Genomic DNA, 23,890 nt, shown 5'->3' with positions numbered 1-23,890 from the left:
TCATCCCAATTCACTAGCAATAAACTACAAGTTCCAGCATGCACAGCGTCGACTGGACACGCCTCCTCGGCTGAAACAACCAATAAGAAGTGAGGGGGCGTTACCAGGAGCGGTGTGATAACTCTCCAGGTCGGTAATCTGCCCGGGTAATAACAGTGTATGACGGGCGGAGGCAGCAGTGACAGTGTGCCAGGACAGCAGGGGGCAGCATCGTGCAGCTTACATAACCTCCACAGGGGGGCGGGACTCCAGACTGGTGAGCACATGGGTGGGTGGTGTGGAGAGCCCAGGTGCTGTGTACAACACATCACATAGAGCCGCTTAGATCCTGCTCAGTGGGAGTTAGGTAAGCGTCTGTTCACACTGACTGTCCCAGATGTAGCAGAATACTGTACACTGCTGCCTACAGCTGCTACATGGCAGGGTAACAGCTCATATAAGTGGGCTGCTGCAGGGCAATGCTTAGTGACCTCCTTGGGTGCTCCTTCTCAGGTTGTGGTATCTGTCACCCAGTAGGGGAGATTTATGATTTATTGCATGGTAACCCCTTCAATGCTAGGGCTAGTGTGATCTGCATTGTGTTGGCTGTATCTACGTGTGGTCCGGGCTGGAGGGGCTTTTGCATAAGCGTAACTTTTCATCAAAGTCCTGAACCATTGGGTGTGAAGGATGTGGACCCACAGTGTTGTGACAAAGAGACACGTCAAAAGTTTTGATTGGTTCGGGTCTGAGTGCTCTGACTCATACCCCGGGGTGTCATACTCAGGCCCTCCAGCTGTTGCAAAACTACAATTCCCATCACGCCTGGACACAGCTGCAGTGCATCCTCTCCTGACTATGAGTTTAAAGAGAAAAAAAAATCGTTCTCCATAGGAGCCCATTATAAGTTGTTTTTTTTTCCTTAACTTCAGAGCGGAGAGTGGACATTCTGCAGCACGTCTTCTCCCAGTTCTATCTCCCGATCAGTACGGATCTAAGCACTCAGACCCAGACCAATCAAAACTTTTGACGTGTCGAAAGTTTTTTATAATGGGTACACTTTAAAGAGTTATTCCAGGAATAATTCACTGATCCCCTATCCACAGGACCTCTGTACTCTCCCGCCAATCTCTGTATTGGGCCCCACCGGCTCTGCTATGAAGAGAGCTGTGGGTATGGTGCGTGACCCCTGGCTCTATTCATTCCTCAGCTCAGCCAATCAGTGACTCAGACAGGATACTGCTGCAGTCAGTGGCTGAACGTGCAATCCATTAGCGGGGCAGTGATGTTTGGGTAGCCGGGGCCGGGTACGTGACATACCAGGATGCTGGCCAAAAATGGCATTGGACGGCTGTCGGAGAAACCGTAGAGCAGCGCTACAGAAGCACGGGATAAGGTATTACACACACTGGTTTGTGATAGATGTGAAAGATGATCTTAAAATAAGGGATGTAGTACCTGCCTACACCACTAGATGTCACTCTATCAATTAGAAATTACCCACAAATAAAATTGTATACAAATAAAAAAACACAATGGGCTTAATTCATAAAAAGTATAAAGAATTTTTATTGTATATAATAGGTACCAATACATAAACAATTTTTACCAATATAAAATGAAGTTTTAAAAATTATGACCCCAGTAAAAACACATATAAGATAGGTGTCAGCAATACGGTATTATACCCACAACAATTTTCTAATATGGGAATATAGCTATAAGGTGCATAAAGTTATATACTGTTCTAGTATTGCCTCAATATCATTCCGTATGTAAACAAAAAAAAGCCAAGTGGCCACTATAGCATTTAAAGCATATTGCACATACCCATGTTTCTCTGACACCGCACAAGCCGTTCCTACGTACGTTTCGCTGTTGCACGCTTCCTCGGGGAACTGCCTACTTCTGATCTTACCCCCCTTAAATATGCTTCAGTACTAATTGGTAGCCCTGCTCCTTCCGGGACTGCGGCGCGCTAGACCGGAAGCGGAGGCCGCGTCACATCCGGTCCGGCAGCTCACCCTGAGTGCGCATGTCCGCAACGAGAAACGTCACGGACATGCGCACACCAGGTACTGAGGCCGACAGGATGCGACGACGGCGTCAGCAACCGCTCCAGAGCGCACGCCCGGGAATGTTAGATCACATGGCTCTATTTAACCAATCATGGATTCGCTTTTTATTATGCTGAGGAGCATTAGCAAAGGACACTCTCTACATACGCGAGCCCATCTCCTCGCTCTCACAATAACATCATGTATACATGATTATAACAATTACTAAGATAATCATTGCCTTTAAAAAGAAAATATATATATATATAATATATATATATAAATATACAAAAACGTGAAAATCGTGAGTCATAATTATGTATGCATATAATAATAGAAAAAATATTTTTTATAATAAAATAAAAAATATGAGTATAGATCATATATAGTGATATAATAAATAATAGTGAAACATGATTATATCAGAAAATCATGATTAGGAGTGCTCAATTACAATAAAGTAAATTCAAGTGCAACACAAAAAAAACAAAAGACACTAAATACAAAAATACCTAATGTGAATAGTGATAAGGGGTTATATCCCAAAAATTGTAAAATAAACACAAATTGTGTAATAACTATATTATAAATATATATATATATATATATATATATATATATATATATATATATATATGAAATAAAATACATATGTATGTACACCCATAAATCAAAAAAATAAGGCAATAAATTATTCATTATATACAAAAAGAGAGAATAGTAGCATTTCCCATGTAGAGAGGTATCTCACAAAGCATCATAAGCCTCATTCCCTCAACACGAAGGAGGCTCCAAAGATGTCCACCAGATGAAATTTTCTCCAAAGTCTCAGTAATATACAAAAAAATAAAAAAACCTAAAATAGTAGGAAAACCTGCAAGAGTATAATTCTGCAGATAAAGAAGCACAGAAAGAAAAAGAAGGCAGAAGAAAGGATAAAAAACAGGATATTAATACATGGATTTACAAAAATGAAACAAAACTACAATTCTCATTCATGCCCATAGGGGCCAGGGTACCTAAAATAGTAATCCAACGACAAGAAGCACGGGATAAGGTATGTATACTTTATTTATTATGTTCCTGCACCCCCTGTCTGCCTGTCATTTTCAAGATTTGTGGGACTACTCCTTTAAAGGGGTGCTCCAGCCTGGGGGCACTTTTTTGGGGGGACGTCCATTTACCTCCCCGGTTCCAGCGGCGGGCCCCGCATCACAGCGCTCCGGTGCCCGGTTCCCGGCCGCTTCCTGCTGTCTCAGGCCGCTCAGCCACTCAGTGAAGGAGGCGGGATCCGTTTGAAGTCACTGAGTGGCTGATCGGCCCTGAGACATAGCGTCTCGGGCAGCGTCAGACACCAGGAAGCGTCCGGGAGCCGGGCACCGGAGCGCCTTTATGCGGAACCCGCCGCTGGAACCGAGGAGGTAAGTGGAATCTTTTATTTCAGCCACCTCCTCCCCGGTCCCCCCAAAAAAGTGCCCCCACGCTGGAGCACCCCTTTAATATTGATAAAACAGTAAGGAACACATTATAGACATTGATTATAGCATCTTCATGTAATAAAACCTTTTATTACATTTCAGATATGCTGGAGTGCCGTTCAGCTGTGCAGAGTACACCATCAGTGCTGTGTCCCGGGGACAGGAGCTGCGGCAAATGCAGCTGAAGTGGCCTGTGTGCTCTTCAGGTTCGGCATGTCTGGAGGTTTCAAGCTGGCTACTGAGGATGACCTCCCTAAGCACGCTCACCTGCGCTTCTACACTGTGGATGCTCCCCGCAAAGTACTGTGCTTTGTAGACCCACGGCGCTTTGGAAGCTGGCATTACAATAGCCCCTGGCAGCTGGAACGTGGGCCTTGTGTGATGACCGAATATGAACGTTTCAGGTGAATAAATGAGAACTTTCTAACAATGAAATGCTGCAACTGCTTTATTTGTCACTGCATTTCACACTTTTTATTGTTTTTTAAGTAAATCACTACCTCTGAGCATACAGTGTTGACTGCTCTATAGCTTCCCTCCATTGGGGCAAATCAGGGAACACAGTGCAGTTTAGGTGTGGCTTCTAGTAGTCTTAGGGTGCGTTTACACAGAGAGATTTATCTGACAGATTTTTGAAGCCAAAGCCAGGAATGGATTGCAAAAGAGGAGAAATGTCAGTCATTCCAGCTGTTCACTGGTTATAGTCTGTTCCTGGCTTTGGCTTCACAAATCTGTCAGATCTGTCTGTGTAAACGCACCATTAGTTAAAAAGAAATTTGCTCCACTGATGCCATCCTATATGCTCTTTACAGTTTGTTATTAAAGAGACTCTGTGAGTAGTTTATGGTTTCCTATCTCAGTGACAGAGCAGCTGAACAGAATGATGTATCACTTACATTGTTCTGTGCAGCTGATCCAGAGATCTCCTCCTGGATAACAGCGACAATAAGTAGTCCTCTTCATTATGTGCATAAGCCCAGTAGTCCTGCATAATCATGAGAAGCAGAAAACTCCGCCCACCAGCTGCTGATTGGCAGTTATCTATCCATGCTGTGTATAGGCAGTTATATGTCAATCAGCAGGTGGGGGGAGGGGTGTGGCAAGAATCCTATTCTCCTGCGTATTAGGAGAACGGCTGAACAGAATGATGTAAGTAATACACTGATCTGTTCAGCATTTCTGTCACTAGTTTATGCTGCTCTTATTTAAGGCTACATAAACCTAGTGACATATTCCCTTTAAGAGATGCAGCTCACACTGGGCGGTCAGATTGCAGAGAAAATCACGTGACATCCAGCTTGTTCAATGCATAAGTCCTAATAATTCCTGTTTAGCTTTCTTTAAAAAGCCGAGCCCACAGTGTATGGAGCCAGTGAATGTCTAATAACTTTAACTCAATCTGTGCTACATGTGCTCAGGTTTCCGAGGAAAGCAGAGCAGAAACAAAAGGACTATTACTTGACCCGATGATCGTGCAGTACTTTCTTTTAATCCGATATCGGCCACACCTATTACACAAGAGAGGATTGCCGACAGCGGGTTTTTTTTGTCACAGGCTTTAAAATGTCTGAGTGAGCAAAAACTAATCACTGGCTATATTACACTGGTGATATCTGAATGTGCCTCATTGTAAAAAAGGATAAAAAAAACTGATCAAGCAGCATCCTTTTATCGTACACAAAAACGTGGTTAGCCACATTTCTGTGTACGCTAAACAAAGGATGTGTTTCAATCTTTTTTTTTTTTTTTTCTTGTAAGAAGTTTATTGAACAATTTACTGGAGCACCTGCACATTATTTGAGAAACTGCCCTAAATGTGATCTAGCTCACGCTGATCCGGTTCATTGTATGTGGTCTTGCCCAAAAATCCAGGGAGGTTGGTTAGAATTAAGAGATGAGCCAACCGGGTTCGGGTTAGAGTCGATCTGAACCCGAACGTTTGGCATTTGATCAGCGGTGGCTGCTGAAGTTGGATAAAGCCCTAAGGCTATGTGGAAAACATGGATATAGTCATTGGCTGTATCCATGTTTTCCAGACAACCTTAGAGCTTTATCCAAGTTCAGCAGCCCCAGCTAATCAAATACCGAACGCTCGGGTTCAGATGGACTCGAACCCGAACCCGGTTCGCTCATCTCTAGTTAGAATGTATAAAATTCATAAATCAGATTTGGGATCTACATCTCACTCTTGATTTGATGTGCCTAGTTTTTCATTATTTACTAACTTCACTACCAAGTATCTCCTTAGGAAATACTTTAAGGCATGGTATGCATCTTTCTATATTAGCATTCAAGAAATGCCTACTACGACATTAGCTTGAAGAATCTATCCCCTTTGTATCGGAATTATCCAACCAGCTCAAAGATTTTCTTTTTGTGGAGAGGTTAGATACCCAACATACACCCGGTAATTGCTTCACATTTCGTTTTCTTTCCACTTGGCGCAAATTTATTGAACGTGAATTATTTCCAACTGAAAGAACACATATTATGATGCAATTCTGTGGTTCTGAGTGGTACAGTAAATAAGATATTCAAGGAACACTGGACATTCTTAAAGGGAACCAATCAGCCCGATTGGACTGATATGGCTCTGCCTGTCAGCGCGCTCCGCAGTATTATTGACAGTAACGGACCTCTCTGCCTGTCAATCCCCCCTAGTCACAGACCGAGCGCTGTGATTAGATACAAGCGTGGAGCCGCCCAGATGACTACTTTCCCGCCTGTGTCTGTCACGCGCCCGGAAATTAAAACTGCTGCGGCTGCTGCAGGAGCTTTATACAGCGCTCCTGGGAACCATATCAGCCCAATTGGGCTGATTGGTTCCCTTTAAGATTCATTAGTGGGGGTGGGATTGGTGTTTTTGTTTTTTTTTAATAATGGAAGTCAATTAAAAAAAAAACAGATCAAAACAGATGCGAAGAAAATGTATTGCAAAAAGGCAGTGACCCCAGCTTTAGATGCGTCTAAACAGCTGCTAGATTAACTTTTGCTTGTTTGCCCAGCTTTCTCATATTTTATTATCACATGTGACATCAGTCTCTTCTAAACTTACATCTAAAAATACATTCTATATCTTATCATAGGGTCAACTGTTGTCTGTTATCATTCAGTAAACCGTTTACTGGACTAATGTTGGAGATGAGAACTGAGAGGAGACTGACGGAATGTATAATAACATAGAGCATAGGTCAGTATCACATTGTAATGAATAAATAATGTGATGTGTTAATAATTATACATTGTATAGAAGTGTAAATAACTCTGTGCTGTATGTCATTGGATCAAAGCACCTGTGTCATAGGTCCCGACTAGCCTAGTGAGTCCTTCATCTTGTTTTCTTGCTTTTTGTCTCAAAAGTTCAGTCCTATCCCTCTCTTTGGCCCCATGATAAGCCTCACATAACACTTTATCCCGAAACCCACTGATTAAAAATATCTCTCAAATAATCAGCCTGCTTCTTAAATTCCTGAGCAGTTGCACCACATGCGCAGATAGAGGTCTTGGGCGATGGCTTTGCCATGCAATAAGTGACTTGTTGGCAGTGGTCTTGCCGTAGACATTGGTGTCAAGACCGCCTTCTGTATTGGGCATGATGAGGGTATCGAGAAATGCTAGTTGTGTCTCATAGACTCATATGTTAATTTAAGGCCAACCTCGTTTGCATTGAGGTCATTAACAACGTCTTTAAAGGTTGATTTGTGTCCATTCCATACGATTAAGATATGGGGGGAGATTTATCAAACTGGTGTAAGGGTGCCTTCACACGTACCGGATTCGCAGTGGATTTTTACGCCCTATCGCACCCCCCACACACACACACACACACACACCCAGCGCCGCCCCTGATCAGGCTGCGGGGGGTACGGCGATCGGGCGGGCTAGATGCGGACTGCAGGCAGCGGGGATGCTGGCTGCGGGGCGGCGGGCAGCAAGAGGTTAAAGCACATACTGGCAGCGAGATGTCAATCTCACTGCGAGTTTGTGCTATCATAGGGATGAATGGGAGTCTAAGGGCCCTGTTCCACGGCCCGATTATTGTTCGCATAATCGTTAACGATAAACGATTTCAAACGACCGCTATTGCGAACGGCCTGAAATCAATCCCCCATTTACATGGAACGATAATCGTTACTTATGATTGTTCTTGCGGTTGTGTTTTCGTTGCTATTGCGTTCGTTGCTACTGCAAATGACCGCACGACGTCTTATTCAGTGCAAACGGTTTGTGAACGAGCAACGATAAAAATAGGTCCAGGACTTATTGAACAATCAACGATTTCTCGTTCGGTTGTTAATCGTTCACAGCTATTCAACCGAACAATTATCGTTTAGATACGAACGATGTAACGATAATTCGGACGATAATCGTCCCCTGGAATAGGGCCCTAATCCTGCCGGTTAGTGGAGGCAGCAGCCACGGAGGTATAAAGACATCGCAGCACCCCAGTAAACAAAGACTAGTTTTGAGAACCTGAGGGCAGCACTGGAGTGGTGGGGCATTTATCTAAACATTAATAGTATTTTATGTTATCTAATTACATTTCCACTTGTAGTTTATTTTTCTAGCCTTTATGAAATCCCTTTAATTACAGGAATGCTAATGGAGACTCATCCATGCAGTTCTGCCAGATCTGACCTACATCTGATAAAACACATTACATCTCCAATAATAACCACTGGTAAAATGTATTGTTTGGCAACGAAACAAATAACCATTCTTATTACAGCCATCATTCTTAGAAAATGAGACTGGTTATTTCAGATCAAAGAAGGAATGAATCTCTGCAAAAGGAGATATTCCCTAAGGAAATATTAGGGAATTTTATGTTGTCTACAAAACAAAATGCAGCATCAGTCTGGTAGCTAGTGCTTGTTTTTTATAGGAAGATAAATGAGCAAAACTTCTGCCTGGAGTCTGTTGATGATATTGCAGCCAAGACTTGTATCTCCAATGAACTTTAAAGTGACTCTGTACCCACAATCTGCCTCCCCAAACCATTTGTACCATCAGGTAGCTGCTTTTAATCCAAGATCTGTCCTGGGGTCCATTCGGAAGGTGATGCAGTTATTGTGCTAAAAAAATTCTTTTTAAACTTGCAGCCCTGTGTCAAATTGGCGTGGCCTAGAGTGTTTGTGCCCTAGGATTGCGACTCCCCGCCCTCTTTATTGTTAGGAATGCCCCTAGAACAATTTCTCCACCACCTGTGTGAACAGGTTGGTTTGGTGACATGAGCGCTAAGGTTCACACAGTGTATTTTTCTATGTTTTTCTCACATTTAAATGTCAGGGAAAACGCACTGTAAAAGTACAGGCAGTTTGTACAGATGGAACACTTCAAAAATGTCTCACCTGTGAAAAGAACACATCACAAAATGCACCTGTATACCCAGCAGTATAATTTTCGTTAAAGGGGTTTTCCAGTTTAAACCTCCGTAGCTACCCCACACCACCCCTGACTATCTCCAGCTCAGCCCCCGGCTCCTCTGTTAGAGCCTGTTTCCTACAGTGAGTCAGGGCACTGGAACCTTATCGAGAACCTGTCATCAAAAATAACTCAGGCCCTCCAGCTGTTTCAAAACTACAATTTCCATCATGCCGGGACAGCTAAAGCGTTGGCCGTCCAGACATGATGGGAATTGAAGTTTCGCAACAGCTGGAGGGTTACATGTTTGATACTCCTGCTCTATAGAATGACTTACTAATGGATTTTTTTCCTTCTTTACTGGGGTGAAATAGATTCACATGATAGTAGAAGCAGGCAAGTCAGTTTACAATGAAGAGGCGGCTGCCATTTCACACTACATGTGCTTCAGTATGGAAAACAGGAGGAGGTTCCAACAGCACCAGATAGACCCAAGTCTTATGCGTAGGGGATGCACGCTGGTACGGCTAAAATCCCAGTAATAGCCGGTAAACAGAGTTCAGAGAAGGCAAAATCCAGCAGCATCCACACAGGTTCAGTAATCTTTACAAATTTATTGAAGCATCCAGGCAAGATACGTTTCGACTCACTGTGGAGTCTTTGTCAAGTATACAGACAAATGTGTGTATACTTGCCAAAGACTCCACAGTGAGTCGAAGCGTTGTATCTTGCCTGGATGCTTCAATAAATTTGTGAAGATTACTGAACCTGTGTGGATGCTGCTGGACTTGGCCTTCTCTGAACTACATGTGCTTCGTCATTATAAGCCATTGGTGAGTGCAGTGTATTTATTCTATAGATAAAGTATATGATGGGAATTTTAAAATTAGTTTTCCCATCCCTGTTCTACATGGATATCCCCCATGATAAGGGCATAATGACTTCAAATAATGGCGAAATGTTAATTGAATTGGTAGATGTAGGTGAATGTCATAATAATGTTGGCAACTACATGTAACTATTCATCTGTAATAGTTCCGGCAATGCACAGAAAGAACAGTAAACCACAAACCACAGTTCTTGTCATGCGGCAGTAACCATATAAAACATTTATCTTATCTTATTGTGGTAGGTTCAGCTGTTACAAGTTATCTGACTGATTAGCCGACCAAATAGTCGCCATTTGTCATGTGATGATGATGATATTGTCAACTGTAAAACGTAGTCTAGTATATATACCTACCGAATATGGCATTGCCATCGTCCACACAACTTCCAAGTAAGTACTGCAACATAATTAAGTGCTAATAATTAGAGCTGAGCGAATTTTGAGCCATAGTAGGCTGTATCCATGTTTCCTGGACTCTATAGGGCTGCATCCAACTTCTTCAGCCACCAGTAGTCAAATGCTGCACACTTGGGATCGGATGGACCCGAGCATGCTCGAGATTCGCTCACCTCTACTGATAATATTTTAAGCTTTATGCTATTTTATGTAATGATTAAACTAGAATAAATGGAAAAATACTATAAAGTAATGGCAAAGCTGGGGGAAATGCTGGCTATACATGTGCTCAGGGATAGTGGGGATGCTGTGGACAAGGTATTCACATACAGGACTATGGCAGCAAGATAAATGCTGGTTGCCACAGGTTAAGGGCATGTTCACACAATGTATTTTTAAGGCAAAAATACAGCTGTATTATGATAGTTATGGACTTAAATGATGATTACGATCTTTATTTACGGCTGTTGATCAAAATATGGCTGTATTTTCGCACATTACATACCATCTGTAGCACCTTGCTTTGTAGTGACACCATTTCTTTTAAAAGATGGAGTACAAATACAATTGTAATATACATAACCTCAAAAAACATATTATAACCTTTGTTTAATGCTACTGCTCAGTGATAGTTGAGATAGAAATACCCCTTTAATAGTAAGAACTATTTTATAGTAATATAGTTATACTTGTAGGGCCCGTCAAGTAAAATATTTTTTGCAAATGTGTTCATTCAGCAAACTTCTCTTTCTTGGTTGACTGATTATTGTCTACGTTACAGACCACCGCTCTTCTCTAAAAGCAGTGGTCAGGCTCACATAGAGATATAAGGGAGAGCTTTATCAAACATGGTGTAAAGGGAAACTGGCTCAGTTGCCCCTAGCAACCAATCAGCTTCCACTTTTCATTCCTCTTTGGAAAATGAAAGGTGGAATCTGATTGGTTGCTAGGGGCAACTGAGCCAGTTTCACTTTACACCATGTTTGATAAATCTCCCCCCATATTTTGATAAATCATAGTGTATATTTACTGTATATAAACATGTCTATTATAGCTATGTATATATCAGATATACCAGCCAGGCCACTGCTTCTAGAGCAAAGTGGTGGTCAGTAACCTGGACAACAATCTGTCAACAATGGAGGGAAAGAGCAGCATATCAGAGGAAAGAGGCGAGTTTGCTAAATAAATGTTTTAGCAAAAGTATTTCACTTGACAAGCCCTACAAGTATAACTTTTTTAGTTGAGATGGGGAAACCCCCTTAAAGGGGTAGTGCGGCGTTTAACATTTATTCACTAAATAACCCACATTACAAAGTTATACAACTTTGTAATGTGTGTTATTTAAGTGAATTGCCCCCTTCCTCGTTTTCTCCCTACCCCAGAAGTGTGGTGCATTATACTTACCGACCCTGGCCGCAATTGACTGAGCATAACTGTGCTCGGCCAATTGCTGACCAATTGCTGAGCAGCTGATGACACGGCAGAGGGGGTCTGGCATGAGGGACTGACGAAGATTACGTCGTCGACCCAAGATGGCAGCCGGGGTCGACAGCAATTCAGTAAGTATACCGCACAACACTTCCGGGATGGGGGGGACACTGGGTAGGGGGCCATTCACCTAAATAACACACATTACAAAGTTGTATAACTTTTGTAATGTGTGTTATTTAGTGAATAAATGTTAAAAGTTGCACTACCCCTTTAAAGCTCTGTTCACATGTCAGCATTTAAATCTGATCTATTTCAGTAGCAGAGGTCCATAGTTGATGCCCACATTTCTGCCAATGAATTGTTGCAAGTATGTAGCAGATCTGCATCACATGTGCTTGAGACTAGAGATGAGTGAACCGGGTTCAGGTTCGAGTCCATCCGAACCCGAATGTTCGGCATTTGATTAGCGGTGGCTGCTAAAGTTGGATAAAGCCCTAAGGCAATGTGGAAAACATGGATATAGTCATTGGCTGTATCTATGTTTTCCAGACAACCTTAGAGCTTTATCCAACTTCAGCAGCCCCAGCTAATCAAATGCCGATCGTTCGGGTTCGGATGGACTCGAACCCGAACCCGGTTCGCTCATCTTTACTTGAGACCCATTGTCATTGAATAGGGTATATCTTTGGTATTTACATCTAAAAAAAGGGACCTTCTACCTTTTGAATTTGTAATTTTAAGTTATTGCTGTAAATAGAACTGCCTAATGCATTATCTTTGCTACTGTATAGATGCCTCACCAGAACTAATGAGACTGAACTGGAGATATGTGGTTATTAAACACTATTTAGCCTATACTTGTTATGCAATGAATGCCAACTTTTCCAACAACACTTTCATTGTATTGGAATCTGGTAGTGGTAGGTGGCAATAATAACTATATAACTACCATAATTTAGGGTCATATAAATCAAAAGTGAACTAATTCCCAAAAGACAGCTCAGTTTCTTTCAGCGCTTATACACTATTTTTCATATTCACAAATGTACTGTCCAATTCCAAAGTATTGTTAACATTTGTTCCTTTAATGGACAGCACCACCTACTGGTTATATATAGCATTCTTGTGTAAGGAAACTTACTTCCTTAAGAAGGGGTTGTCTGGGGTAAAGAGGGTTACGAAATGAAGCAAAGAGCAGAAAATGTGATGTATAAAAACCAGAAAATAACACTAGCTAGTTAAATCCCCTGCCATTCCATCGCAAGACTCTATAGTGGTCCCCACCAATTTTTGTTTTTCTGTGCCCACTGCTGGCAATCACTGGCCTAAGCAGTGATGGTAGTATATACGGCATGAGACTGCTAAGGCCAGTGACTGTCTGACCTGTCCGGTGGGGGCCAAACCAATGGATCTTCTGTAATCTGCTATAGGGGTGGAGTTTGTTGAACTCCCCTTTAATTGGGAAAGGCACACACTGATGCAGTTTTTGACTGCACCACATCCTCATCTTGGCCAATACTTGGGAACTTGGACCCCTACACAAATCTGTTATTACTGTCTATTTGTGGACGCTACGGATATGCACTATGGTTTTTGCAGATTGTGGACACAAAATATAGTCCGAAAAAATATACTGACGTGTGAATAGAGCCTTAATAGGTTACTACTATTTTTTAGAAGCTGTGTACGAAGCTGGTTGGTTATGTACCAAATGATAACACCCTTAAGTATTCCCATTGTATTAACCCCTTCATTCCATTTTGAAGTGGACTTGTCTTTCTGCGGTTTAACCTTCTGTAAACCCTTTTTTCTAGGATGCATCTGGAGAAATTTGTGCTGATCTTGTCTTTTGTTACATGCGTCCTTTCTTCAAAGTTGCTTGACCAGGAATGGAAAGCATGGAAAGTCGAACATGGTATTATATGACCGATCCAGTATTAGGCTATGATTACCTAATCTGGCAGCAACATAGATATCTATGAAGCTTTTAGTGTGTTGCTAAACCTGCAGTCCCATAAAACAGGCACAAAAACATGTTATGCTCGTCTGGCCTATAGGTGAAGTAGCCTGAGGGGGACTCGACAATTTCTATCCCAACAACAGATGGGATGGTGAGCGTTCATGTGAAGAGAACAGGAGATTTAGCTGCTGTCAGTCTCCTCAGGTTTATATCCCTGAGAACAAAAGGATCAGCCAATTTAAATTTAATACGTCCAATCCTTCTCTCCTACAACATCATCTGCCAGGAAGAGTGGAGAGGTCTCCACACAAATTGGATAGTTGTCAGGTCTGTGTTTGACTGACAAATGTCTGACATTAGACTCATACTTGGCTAGTTTTAGACACATTGCGCCCTATGGGAATGAACAAGATTTTTTTTTTTTTTTTTTTTTTACTGGTAACCACAAATTCCAACTATGTAAGTCTGAGACTACATTGTCAGAATTTTTGGCCGGCCAGGGAGTGGTTCGTGCTGCTGCTGCGTTCTCTCTCCAGGTACATCTCCCGATCACAGAGTCAGTGCCTGCTGTGATCAATAACTTTTGACATACCAAAAGTTATTTTTTAGTGACCGGTACTCTTTAAATGGGCACTGTCATTTAAAAAAGCAAGTCAGGAGAGTCGGCACTAAGCGCAATAATTCCTAGCTCTGGGTAACATGGCCTAGACAGACTTTCAGTATAAGTCTGTGGGGTCCATCTAGGTCCCAGACACAGAGCAGGGAGAAGAGCTTGCTGCAGTGTGGCCATCTCCCCTCTCTTTCTACTGATCGGTCAGGGTCTGAACACTTAGACCCTGACTAGAAAAACTTTTGATATGTGTCTTACACATCAAAAGTTTTATTTATGTGCAGGTATTCTTTAAGAAATGTCACATGTGCATTAAGTAATATTAAATGAGCCATAAAGTGACACGAAAAATGGACTAACTAGTGATCTTATTTGACAAACTCATTGTAGGAAAGGAGTACAGTAGTTTTCAAGAAGAGGTGTTTCGGAGGAAAGCTTGGGAGGCAACATGGCATAAAGTGCTGAAACACAATCAGCTGGCAAGCCAGGGTCTATCCAGATACAGGATGGGCATGAATAAGTTTGCGGATATGGTGAGTTTACAAAAATGGCTTAATAATAATGCTTCGCTATTATGGTGACTATGGAAAGCAGCATCAGGTTTACAAACCTGTTTAGAATATTATGATGGCTCTTATATTTTGCCTAGAAGCTACAGATGGCCATAAACTTACACATAGAACCTTAGGTAAGATGTTAAAGACTTAAAGGGGTACTGAAGAAACTGATTTTATTTATTTTTTGCTGATACATTGCTTTAATAAATTTATATTATTTTGTCTAGTTTTTATTTATATATGCACTTCCGTTGAATTAAGGTGCGACACGTCTGCTTCCACCAATGTTTGTGTTGGGAACTGCAGGGCTATCTAAGCCCTGCAATGCCTGATTCCCTGGTCTGCTCAAGCGCATGATCGACATGTGCATCAGCCTCTGTACAGCGAGCGGTGACTGCTATCATCACTCTGTGTTAGCGGTTCTAGCACAGTGAACCGTAATAGCAATTATCGCTTGCTCTAGAAAGGCTGCTGCACACAGGGATCATGTTCGGCAGCCTCCCCGTAGGTACTGTACGTAGTAAAAGTACACGGGGGGGGGGTCTGGAACCTTCCTCGCATGTCGCTGTGCGGCAGCACTTAACAGAGCTGGGAATTAGGAACTGCAGGGGGTAGATGGCAATTTATTAGCAACAAATACACGATCAGTTAAGTATAGGGGGCTCTAGCGGGGGTTCGGGAGCCTGTCACCCCGACACGGGGGGTGACAAGTTGCCTTTACGGTAATTAGCTGTTGTTGTTTAAACAAGCACCTGAGTCACGGACTGCCCGCTCAGCCAATCAGTGGCTGCGGCGGAACATCGCTCTGATTGGCTGAGCAAGCAGTCAGTGACTTGGGAGCCAGAGAAGCAGGCTGGTGCGCGGGTAGGTAAAGTATTAACTAATTAGCTGCCAGACCTTGAACAAGTTTAGTGGCAGTGGTTACATTCTCACAGCAAAATGGAAAATCTGGAGTGAAAATGTAGAGCCTTGGGACATAACTGTACCGCCTAAGATGCGGTATGGGTGAATCTACCCTTAAAGGATTTACAGACCTACACATCCCAGATAGATCTCATGTTGCCTACTTTGCCCGGGAGCTAAGTTACCCATAAACTTTTACATAGTAGTTCTTCTTCAGATGGAGTTCTACAGAATGTCTTTTGAATGCAATATGCCAGACTAGAGTAATATAAGAGCTTTGTTATTGAACAGAATAGTTTTAGTACAGAACATATCCTATTTCTTCATTTCAGACACCAGCAGAACGTACCTCCAGGAAATGCTTTCATTCAAATAGAAAGTCAATGTCCCAAAGTGATGTTCCTGTGCTGCATAACTCCAGGGCTCTCAATATACCAGACTCTGTTGACTGGAGGGATTCAAAATGTGTGACCCCTGTGAAAAATCAAGGCTTATGTGGATCCTGCTGGGCATTTGCCACTGTAAGAGAACTTTATAAAATACTATTAAAATATAAGGAAGTAATGTTATGCAAAGACAACGATTCTTGACACAAAGATTTTAATATTGAGAAAAAACATATAGCAGTCTTTTGAGTTTGGTCCCTATTCTACTAGGAAAAATAAAAGGTGCCACAGCAACCCACAGGTGCAAGTGCTTACCGTATATACTCCTTCCAGTGTACACACGATAAACACCTGCTCTGTAGATATTAAAATGTGAGGATCTTGGCAACTATTTGATCAAAAAGAGTGTACCATGTCGCCACATTAAGGCGTCCTCTGAGACATGGTCCCTACTCTAGCATTTTCACACTAGCAATGGCCTCTCTTGGCCTGAATAAGCCTACAACTGAGCAGATAGGAGCCAAATGTTCTCTTTTTATAGCAGCCTTGGGACATGGGTGGAGTGCAAGCCAACAGGAGGTAGCCACACCCCCACATTCAACAGAAAAAAAGTAAAAAAAATTGGCAGCACATCTCTGTAGTGTGAACAGTCATAGATGTGCTGCCAATTTTTCTTTTTATTCCTATTTTACTGGAAGTCTATATGGGTTTGCTATAAAGTCACAAATAATTATTGAAATGTCAGAATCTAGTCATTTACTGCACAAATATATTTCAGGTATTTGAGGGTCATTTTTTGTGTTGATTTACAGATGATAAAATTAGTATTCTGTTGCAGCTGCCATCAGGGACACTCTTTTTCACTGGCATAACGACCATAGAGGCAGGGTAGGCAGCTGCTATGGGACCCATGCAGCAGGGGGGCCCGGGGGAGAAGGTAAGAGCTGCCCTATGTCCTTCTGCTTAACCCCTTATGTACTGCAGGGTGTCAGTGACCCAGTGTTTACTTACATGCTGCAACATCCCTACACAATATTAAAAACAATTATTAAAAAACATTTCTTTATTTATTTTTTTTAGAGGTTGTTGAGCTGTATTTTTTTACCATGTTGTTGGCCCGATATTTTGTATGGGTCTCACATTTTTTGTTTTTTTTCCCCCCTTTTGGGAATTTTAATAGTTTTTAATATTGTATTGGGAAGTTTTTCCGTGCCATTGCTGTTATATATGTATGTGTTATTGTATATTCAATAAACTTTTTTTCTGGATGATCCCCGGGTGTGCTCCTTTGGTATAACATACCCTAGTTCTTTTTTGTGCTGTGGTTCATTTATGCTGGTTGGTTTAAGGAAGCATCCTTTTTCTTTTTGGGTTGTGCAGGCCCCCCCTTCTTCTTTTTGTCTGTAATAGAAAAAAAGGGTTTACAAGCAGAAGACAAGGAGATCTCTGCTTCACTGCACTGATAACCCCTGACCTCTGTTATCCGCAGAGGTCAAGGGTTATCAGTGCAGGAACAGTAAAGCAGAGATCTCCTTGTCTTCTGTCCTTTGAGTCACTTACACACTGCAGTACATAAGGGGTTAAGTAGAAGGTAGTCTGCTCCTGCACCTATGTAATTATCCATAAGGGCTCCTAATGGGCCATTAGCTCTTTGCTCTTCCAGTCACTCTTGTGGCTGCAGACAGGATAGTTTTGCCTCTTGCTGCAAGAGATTTTATTTTTTGGCCACATCAGAGTGTGTGTGTATCATATTTTGCCATGGGGCCCCGTGAATCCTAGTTACGCCCCTACTCTTGTTGTTTGTTTGCTATTCATGTTCCTGCTTTTTATAGGTTTCTAGAACCTATAGAAACCTCTAACGAAACCTCTAACATTGTAATATGTTTAAGGTGGGTGTATTTGAGTCACTTCATTGTATCGCGACCAAAGAGCTGGTTGAATTCAGTGAACAGCAGCTTGTAGACTGTGATGGTGCAAATGACGGCTGCTGTGGAGGTCTTCCAGAGAAGGCCATGGCGTATGTTTCAAGTCACGGTGTCATGAAAGCCAAAGATTATGAATATTCAGCCAAGGTAAGGGTTTTTTTTTTTTTTTTTTTTTTTATAATCACATATTTGAAGGTTAAAAAGTCATTTATCAAGTAAAAATCCTCTTTTGTTTGCACATGCTAGAAAACAGGAGCACATAATAAAATTGATGTAATAGGAGAAAAGAATGGGGAAGATGTCTTTGGGTCCTATTACACCAACAGATTATCTGACAGATTTTTTTGAGCCAAAACCAGGAACAGACTATAAACAGAGAACAGGTAACAATGAAAAGACTGAGACTCCTTGTCTTTTCAAATCCACTCCTGCCTTTGGCTTACAAAAATCTGTTAGATAATCTGTTGGTGTAATAGGGCCCTTACAGGGACCTAATGTCTTTATTTCATAACAGAAACAATCTAGTGAAGTAAAATATAATTTTAAGGTTCCGGTGTTTGCTATCAATACAGTGTGTTACACTAACTGTTAAAGCTATTTACTATCTAATCAGTTCTGTTTCTATATTATCCAGCAATTTAAATGCTTATACAAGCCTGATAATGCAGTGACTTTAAATGTGACCAAGTATTACGTTCTGCCTGGAGAGGACAATATGGCAGTGTCCCTGGCATTAAATGGACCTATAGCAGTTGGAATTGATGCAAGTGATGACCTTCAAATGTATAGTGGTGGTAAGTTATGGCTGATAAAGTTAAATTCATCTGCACTACCTGTAAATCAATTATTTACACTTACCCACAGGATAGTTGATTGAAGGGGTCTGACAGCTGGGATGCCAACAAATCACATCAAGAACAGAGGGTCCACCCTCCTTGTGTGGCTGGAGAGACAACCCCAACAATGCTGCTGTACTCTTTCACTACCTCTGTCAGTCTTATAGTGATTTAATGGAGCGCAGCATGCACATGTGACCACTGCTCCATCTGTACGTTCTGCTGATCGTAGGGATTCCAGCGGTCAGGCCATTAAATACTTTATTACCTACCCTTTGCATAGATGATTTTTTCATTTTGGGATAACCCAAACTCAGCAGCACAATTACCTTAGAGTGGTTTGAAAAGCATATTTGCAAAATGACATTTAAAAAAAGTCCAATGAAACTAAAAAAGTGCATGAACATAAAAAAGAAAGCATACTTACCTGTCCCAGTGCCCCTGTAGCGCCACTTTAGGGTCTCTCTGACAACTGCCAGATGTCACTTGTAGTTGTCATTTGGATATGTCACTTATCTGCTCTTCCAGTCGCAACGTCATAGCCAGACTGCGGGATTGCCTGCTCAGTCAGTTAGCAATTGGGGCAGGTCACTGATTGGCTGAGCGGACATTCCAGCTTGAGGAGCTGCTGGAGGCCGGGGCTGTCTGATATCGATAAGGCAGCGGTGTGGGGACACTGGGACAGGTAAGTATACATTCAATATTTTTACGCACTCCCCTGCCTGTGACTTTTTTTTTTTTTTTTGTTTCACTGGACTTCTCCTTATTTCTTTTCTTCTTTTTTTTTTATGTTCAGTGCTGCAGTCCTTTCCACATTTTTAGTTTCTTTATCAAAATTTGATTTCAAATTCAAACTTTCTATATGTTGCTTTTACTCTGTTTAAAAAGGCTTTCTATATTATTAAGAAATACCATGAGTATATGATCCCTGTAGTGCCATAGACTGCATTGTAAGTGAATTACAGGGCAATCTATGGTGCCATGCTAGTTTTGTCGACTGCTTGCTTCAGAAGAAGACCGTGTACCTGCATTAATTTTGACACTGCATCCTTTTAATTCTCAGGATCAGCTGTGGGGCTCCTAACGATTAAAAATTGAGTGCTCATTCTAGCTGTGCATGACCCTTAAAAGGGTCAATATGTTCACAACTGACAGGTCCACTTTAATTTACAATAGCGATTAGTGAAAAAATTATAGTAAAATTCTATTCTTTTGTTTGTTTCCAACAAATGGTAAAATTCACAATTTAAGCCTTATATTAGGTGATTCCGCTTCCTTCTTGCAGGTTAGAAAATACACCAAGAGGAACTGATGCCAGAGCCGATTGTTGTCAGTGGGGTCATACCTGGGTTCCAGAATGTTACATGTAACACTGGACTGTCACATGTTCTATCTGGTTTAGGTTAAAAAGACCAGATGACAACCAATGCATTTTTGCATCCTGCTACCCCAGATATATGTGAACATATGTCTCCATCTAACAAAAGAACATCTGTTCCTAAGCTTGTGCGTTGAACTTTACAACCATTACTTATACAGTGGTACCTTGGTTTAAGAGTAACTTAGATTAAGAGTTTTGCTAGAAGAGCTTGGTGTAAGAGCATTGCTTTGGTTTAAGAGCTCCCGGTACTGGGTGGGAGGGGTAGTGGGGGAGGGGCATGATCTGCATAGCGGGATCTACAGCCCTGTACTCTGACCCAGGAAGTCTCCCTCACCTTCTACATCATATCGGATCTGTCAGCCCTTTTTGTTTCCCATCCTCTCCGTTCCTGCTATAATGTGCCTGCACTCACACTTACCACTGCTGTCATGTGACCACACAGCCCTCTGACAGCAGCCCTGCTTCTCTATTCTAGCCTGTTGTACTACACTACTGCATTATGGGGATCTGCAGTTCCATCCTGTATCTACAAACTACTGCCGTGTTATCAAGTTTATGCAATTATTATACATTATACACCACATGCGGATTGTTATACTGTACAGTAACTTAAATTATCACATATTCAGCTGTTTCTCATTGTTTGTTTCATCTGTTCTACATGTTCTTCAGAATTTAAATCATTATTTTTGGGGTGTTTATCCAATTGTCTGCATATCAGTGATTTCTTATGGGAAAATTTGCTTTGGTTTAAGAGTGATTCGAATTACAAGCACGGCCCCAGAGCAAATTATGCTCGTAATCCAAGGCACCACTGTATTTTGTTCCATGTAATAGTACATCACAACTTAAAACTCCCAAATGATATAGGATTTTCAGAAGGTCATTACCACCTGTGCTCCCAGAAACCATATGGGACCATAAGTATTATGATTAGAGGAGATGAGCAAATTTACTGTGAAAAAAGTAAATCGCTTTGTTAGCTCAACAATTGTCTTATCAGCTGTCTCTTCTTGAAGTCCTTGACGCCACTCCCCAGGTGCCAGGAAAAGCTGGATCCAGCCCTGAGAAACTGGGAGAAGTTTCATCATGGACTTCAAAGGCAGCCAGCTGATAAACTGACTGCCAAGCTAACAGAGATTTGCTTTGTTTTTACTGTAAATGTGCTAATTTTTAATTATGCATTGACAAAGACAAAGTCATTGAAAAAGCCAAACTATATACTACAAAGCATAAAAGCTACTTTTAAAATGTGTCTCCTTCAGCAGCTACTGCAGTAACACATGGAAATGTGAGTTTATTAGAACACCTGATAGTAAATATATTTTACATTTTTTTCTATATATTTTAGGTATTTTTGATGGTGAATGTAGCACAGAGCCAAACCATGCTGTCATTATTGTGGGATATGGTACAGAACATGACAAAGAGTCCGATGAAGATGTAGATTACTGGATAATAAGGAACAGGTGAGTTTTCATGGTGTACTATAGAAGCAAGCAGAATTACACTGTACACAATATGATAAGAAAATGTACTGTACAGTGGGTTCATTCATAGATACCCTAGAAAGTTGTTTAGTGTTGTTGAGCGGTGAACCCATTCTTGAATAAATAGCTTGAAGCATTTGAGTTCCCATGAAAACAATGTGTATATCAACAATATCCAAGCTGTTGACCAGTGTGTTTATTTGCTGTGTTAATGTGGCCATACACACTAAGCAGAAGTAGATTGATGGTTGAATGAACAATTGTCTGATGAATGACTGTTTCCCTATATACATTTTGGTCCATATTGACCATTACAGTCACATAAATTGACCATACATGATCAGTTACACTGGGTAAAGATGGATTATCTTTCGAGCAATATTGTGGGAGACATTAATGGGGCAAAAAAGGTTTTTGGATAAAAGATCCTTAGTGAACTTGTAAAAAAATATATATAATGCATCAGAAAATGACAACTACAACTATTGTTCATTGATTAATATAATCAGGTGAACAACTATTTTTGCTAAAATCCACTACCTTGTCAACTTCAGGTACACAGGCCATCCAAAAAGTCAGCTGTGATACAGGCAGGAAAAGATGTGTGAACATAGCCTTAATCAAATGTGCATTGGTACCTTTTGCATTTTGGCCCTAGGTTATGTGTCCATTTTAACATTATTATTGTGAGGCTTCATTCACACACAGTAAAATAAAGGCAAAATTCAACAGTAAAATAGGTATAAAGGTTTAAGCATATGGAAAATGTCAGTCTGTGCACAAACTGTAGAACAAAAAATTATATATCCATAGACTTTAATGTAGCACATAATAAGATTCAAAATAAGGATGCGTTTTATACCTTTTACTCTCTTATTCTGCTTTAATTTTGCTTTGTATAAACTGAGCCCAAGGCCTCATTCACACGTCCATAGTTCTGTCCGCAATTGCGGACAAAACATATGACCAATACATTTCAATGGCCCTATTCACACGCCTACGTGTATACGGGGGTCGTGATTCGTGGCGGGAAATAAGAGTTTCTAGTGCACACTTGCACTTGCAGCATGGATCACAATCTTCAATGCAGAGGCCCATGAATTGCGGAGCACTATGGATGCACATCCGTTGTGCGTTTTGCAATTACAGGTCACACTACGGACATGTGAATATACCCTGCTATACTTTGATAAGCGCAATATAGGTTGTGGATTGGTTCTCTTTTCTAACTGGCTTCCTTAACTTGTTTTTCTTACAGCTGGGGTGAAGACTGGGGAGAAAATGGCTATGGGAAGATGAGGCGTAATGAGAACCAGTGTGGGATAGCAACAGACTCCTCCTCTGTGGACTTGACAAGCTAATTCTTTAGCGTCTGAAGAATCAGTCTGATGTATTTGACACATCACAGATCTGTGTAAAGATAGTTTATCGTGTCTGTAACTGGATCTCCCAAAGAGCTTAGCAATATATAGCTATATTCGTGGGCATTGTTTTGTTTGTGAAAGTGTGGATTGTAATAAATAAAGAGGAAATGCATGAGCAAACCTAATATTAAATTGTCCTTTAATCCATGCAAAAAATGGTTAAAAGCTTAAAGGGGTTATTTGGGGAACAGAAGACGACTAAAGCATTCTTTTGCCTGGAGCTGTAACATTAACGCCACCCTTCTGAGATGTAGGGGTCAAAATGATATAATTGACAGTTACCAGGTGGTCGGGTGCATATACTTTCTGTGGCCTTACTTACATGAAGGTTGCACTTCCAGAAAATATCAGCACAACAGTGATATGAGCTGCACAGGTTGAGAATGCCTTCCTGTTATCATGTAGGTCAATGCAATAAATGCAGAAGTAAAATAATGGTACAAGAGTTGATGACAAGGCCAGTAATATTGAGAAATGTGTCTTTAAGAAATGTGTTTGTAATAAAATAATGTACAGAAAGGTGGATAAGCCAGTTACCAGCCAGTATCTGTATATGTACACATAAGAAGTGGCATGGATGTGCGGGGAATGCTGTTGATTTGAAGGAGGGTGTAAAAGGAAGGGACCCTGATCTACCCTGCTACATGGACTACATAGTCCATATACTTATTCATGCGAATGTCTTGTTGTGCCCTCCAGGTGGTCTTCAACACCCCCCCAAGATAAACTTTCTTACACTGTGATCTTAAAATAAACACAGAATATATACACGCATACCTCTATAATCCAAAGGCAAATGTATACACTACTGCCAATAATTA

The 23,890-nt window shown here is 41.3% G+C and overlaps 1 protein-coding gene across 2 annotated transcripts; it reads left to right on the top strand.

Moving 5' to 3' along the window:
* The first annotated feature begins 284 nt into the window (after positions 1 to 284).
* LOC138778703 (cathepsin L-like) lies at positions 285 to 23,201 on the top strand. Of its 2 annotated transcripts, XM_069956484.1 has the most exons (11): positions 285 to 346; positions 3,617 to 3,918; positions 6,601 to 6,704; positions 10,011 to 10,157; positions 13,412 to 13,512; positions 14,558 to 14,700; positions 15,960 to 16,148; positions 17,903 to 18,085; positions 18,573 to 18,732; positions 21,507 to 21,624; positions 22,904 to 23,201. In XM_069956484.1, the coding sequence occupies exons 4-11, from the start codon at positions 10,072 to 10,074 to the stop codon at positions 23,004 to 23,006; spliced, it is 1,083 nt and encodes a 360-aa protein (XP_069812585.1). In that variant the 5' UTR covers positions 285 to 346; positions 3,617 to 3,918; positions 6,601 to 6,704; positions 10,011 to 10,071; the 3' UTR covers positions 23,007 to 23,201. The 2 variants fall into 2 exon arrangements, with proteins under 2 accessions (XP_069812585.1, XP_069812586.1); XM_069956485.1 differs by lacking the exon at positions 10,011 to 10,157 and having other exon boundaries at positions 287 to 346.
* The last annotated feature ends 689 nt before the right edge of the window (positions 23,202 to 23,890 follow it).

Source organism: Dendropsophus ebraccatus, chromosome 1 (genome assembly GCF_027789765.1).
Source record: "Dendropsophus ebraccatus isolate aDenEbr1 chromosome 1, aDenEbr1.pat, whole genome shotgun sequence".
Taxonomy (NCBI): domain Eukaryota; kingdom Metazoa; phylum Chordata; class Amphibia; order Anura; family Hylidae; genus Dendropsophus; species Dendropsophus ebraccatus.
This window is presented reverse-complemented; position numbering and strand designations above follow the sequence as displayed.

Bases quoted from the DNA above. Each gene is read 5' to 3' on its own strand.
- LOC138778703 (XM_069956484.1), top strand. From the start codon at position 10,072: ATGATGATGATATTGTCAACTGTAAAACGTAGTCTAGTATATATACCT. The intron at 10,158-13,411 runs GTAAGTACTGCA...CCTTTTTTCTAG, and splicing joins ATCGTCCACACAACTTCCAA to GATGCATCTGGAGAAATTTG. The intron at 16,149-17,902 runs GTAAGAGAACTT...AATATGTTTAAG, and splicing joins CCTGCTGGGCATTTGCCACT to GTGGGTGTATTTGAGTCACT.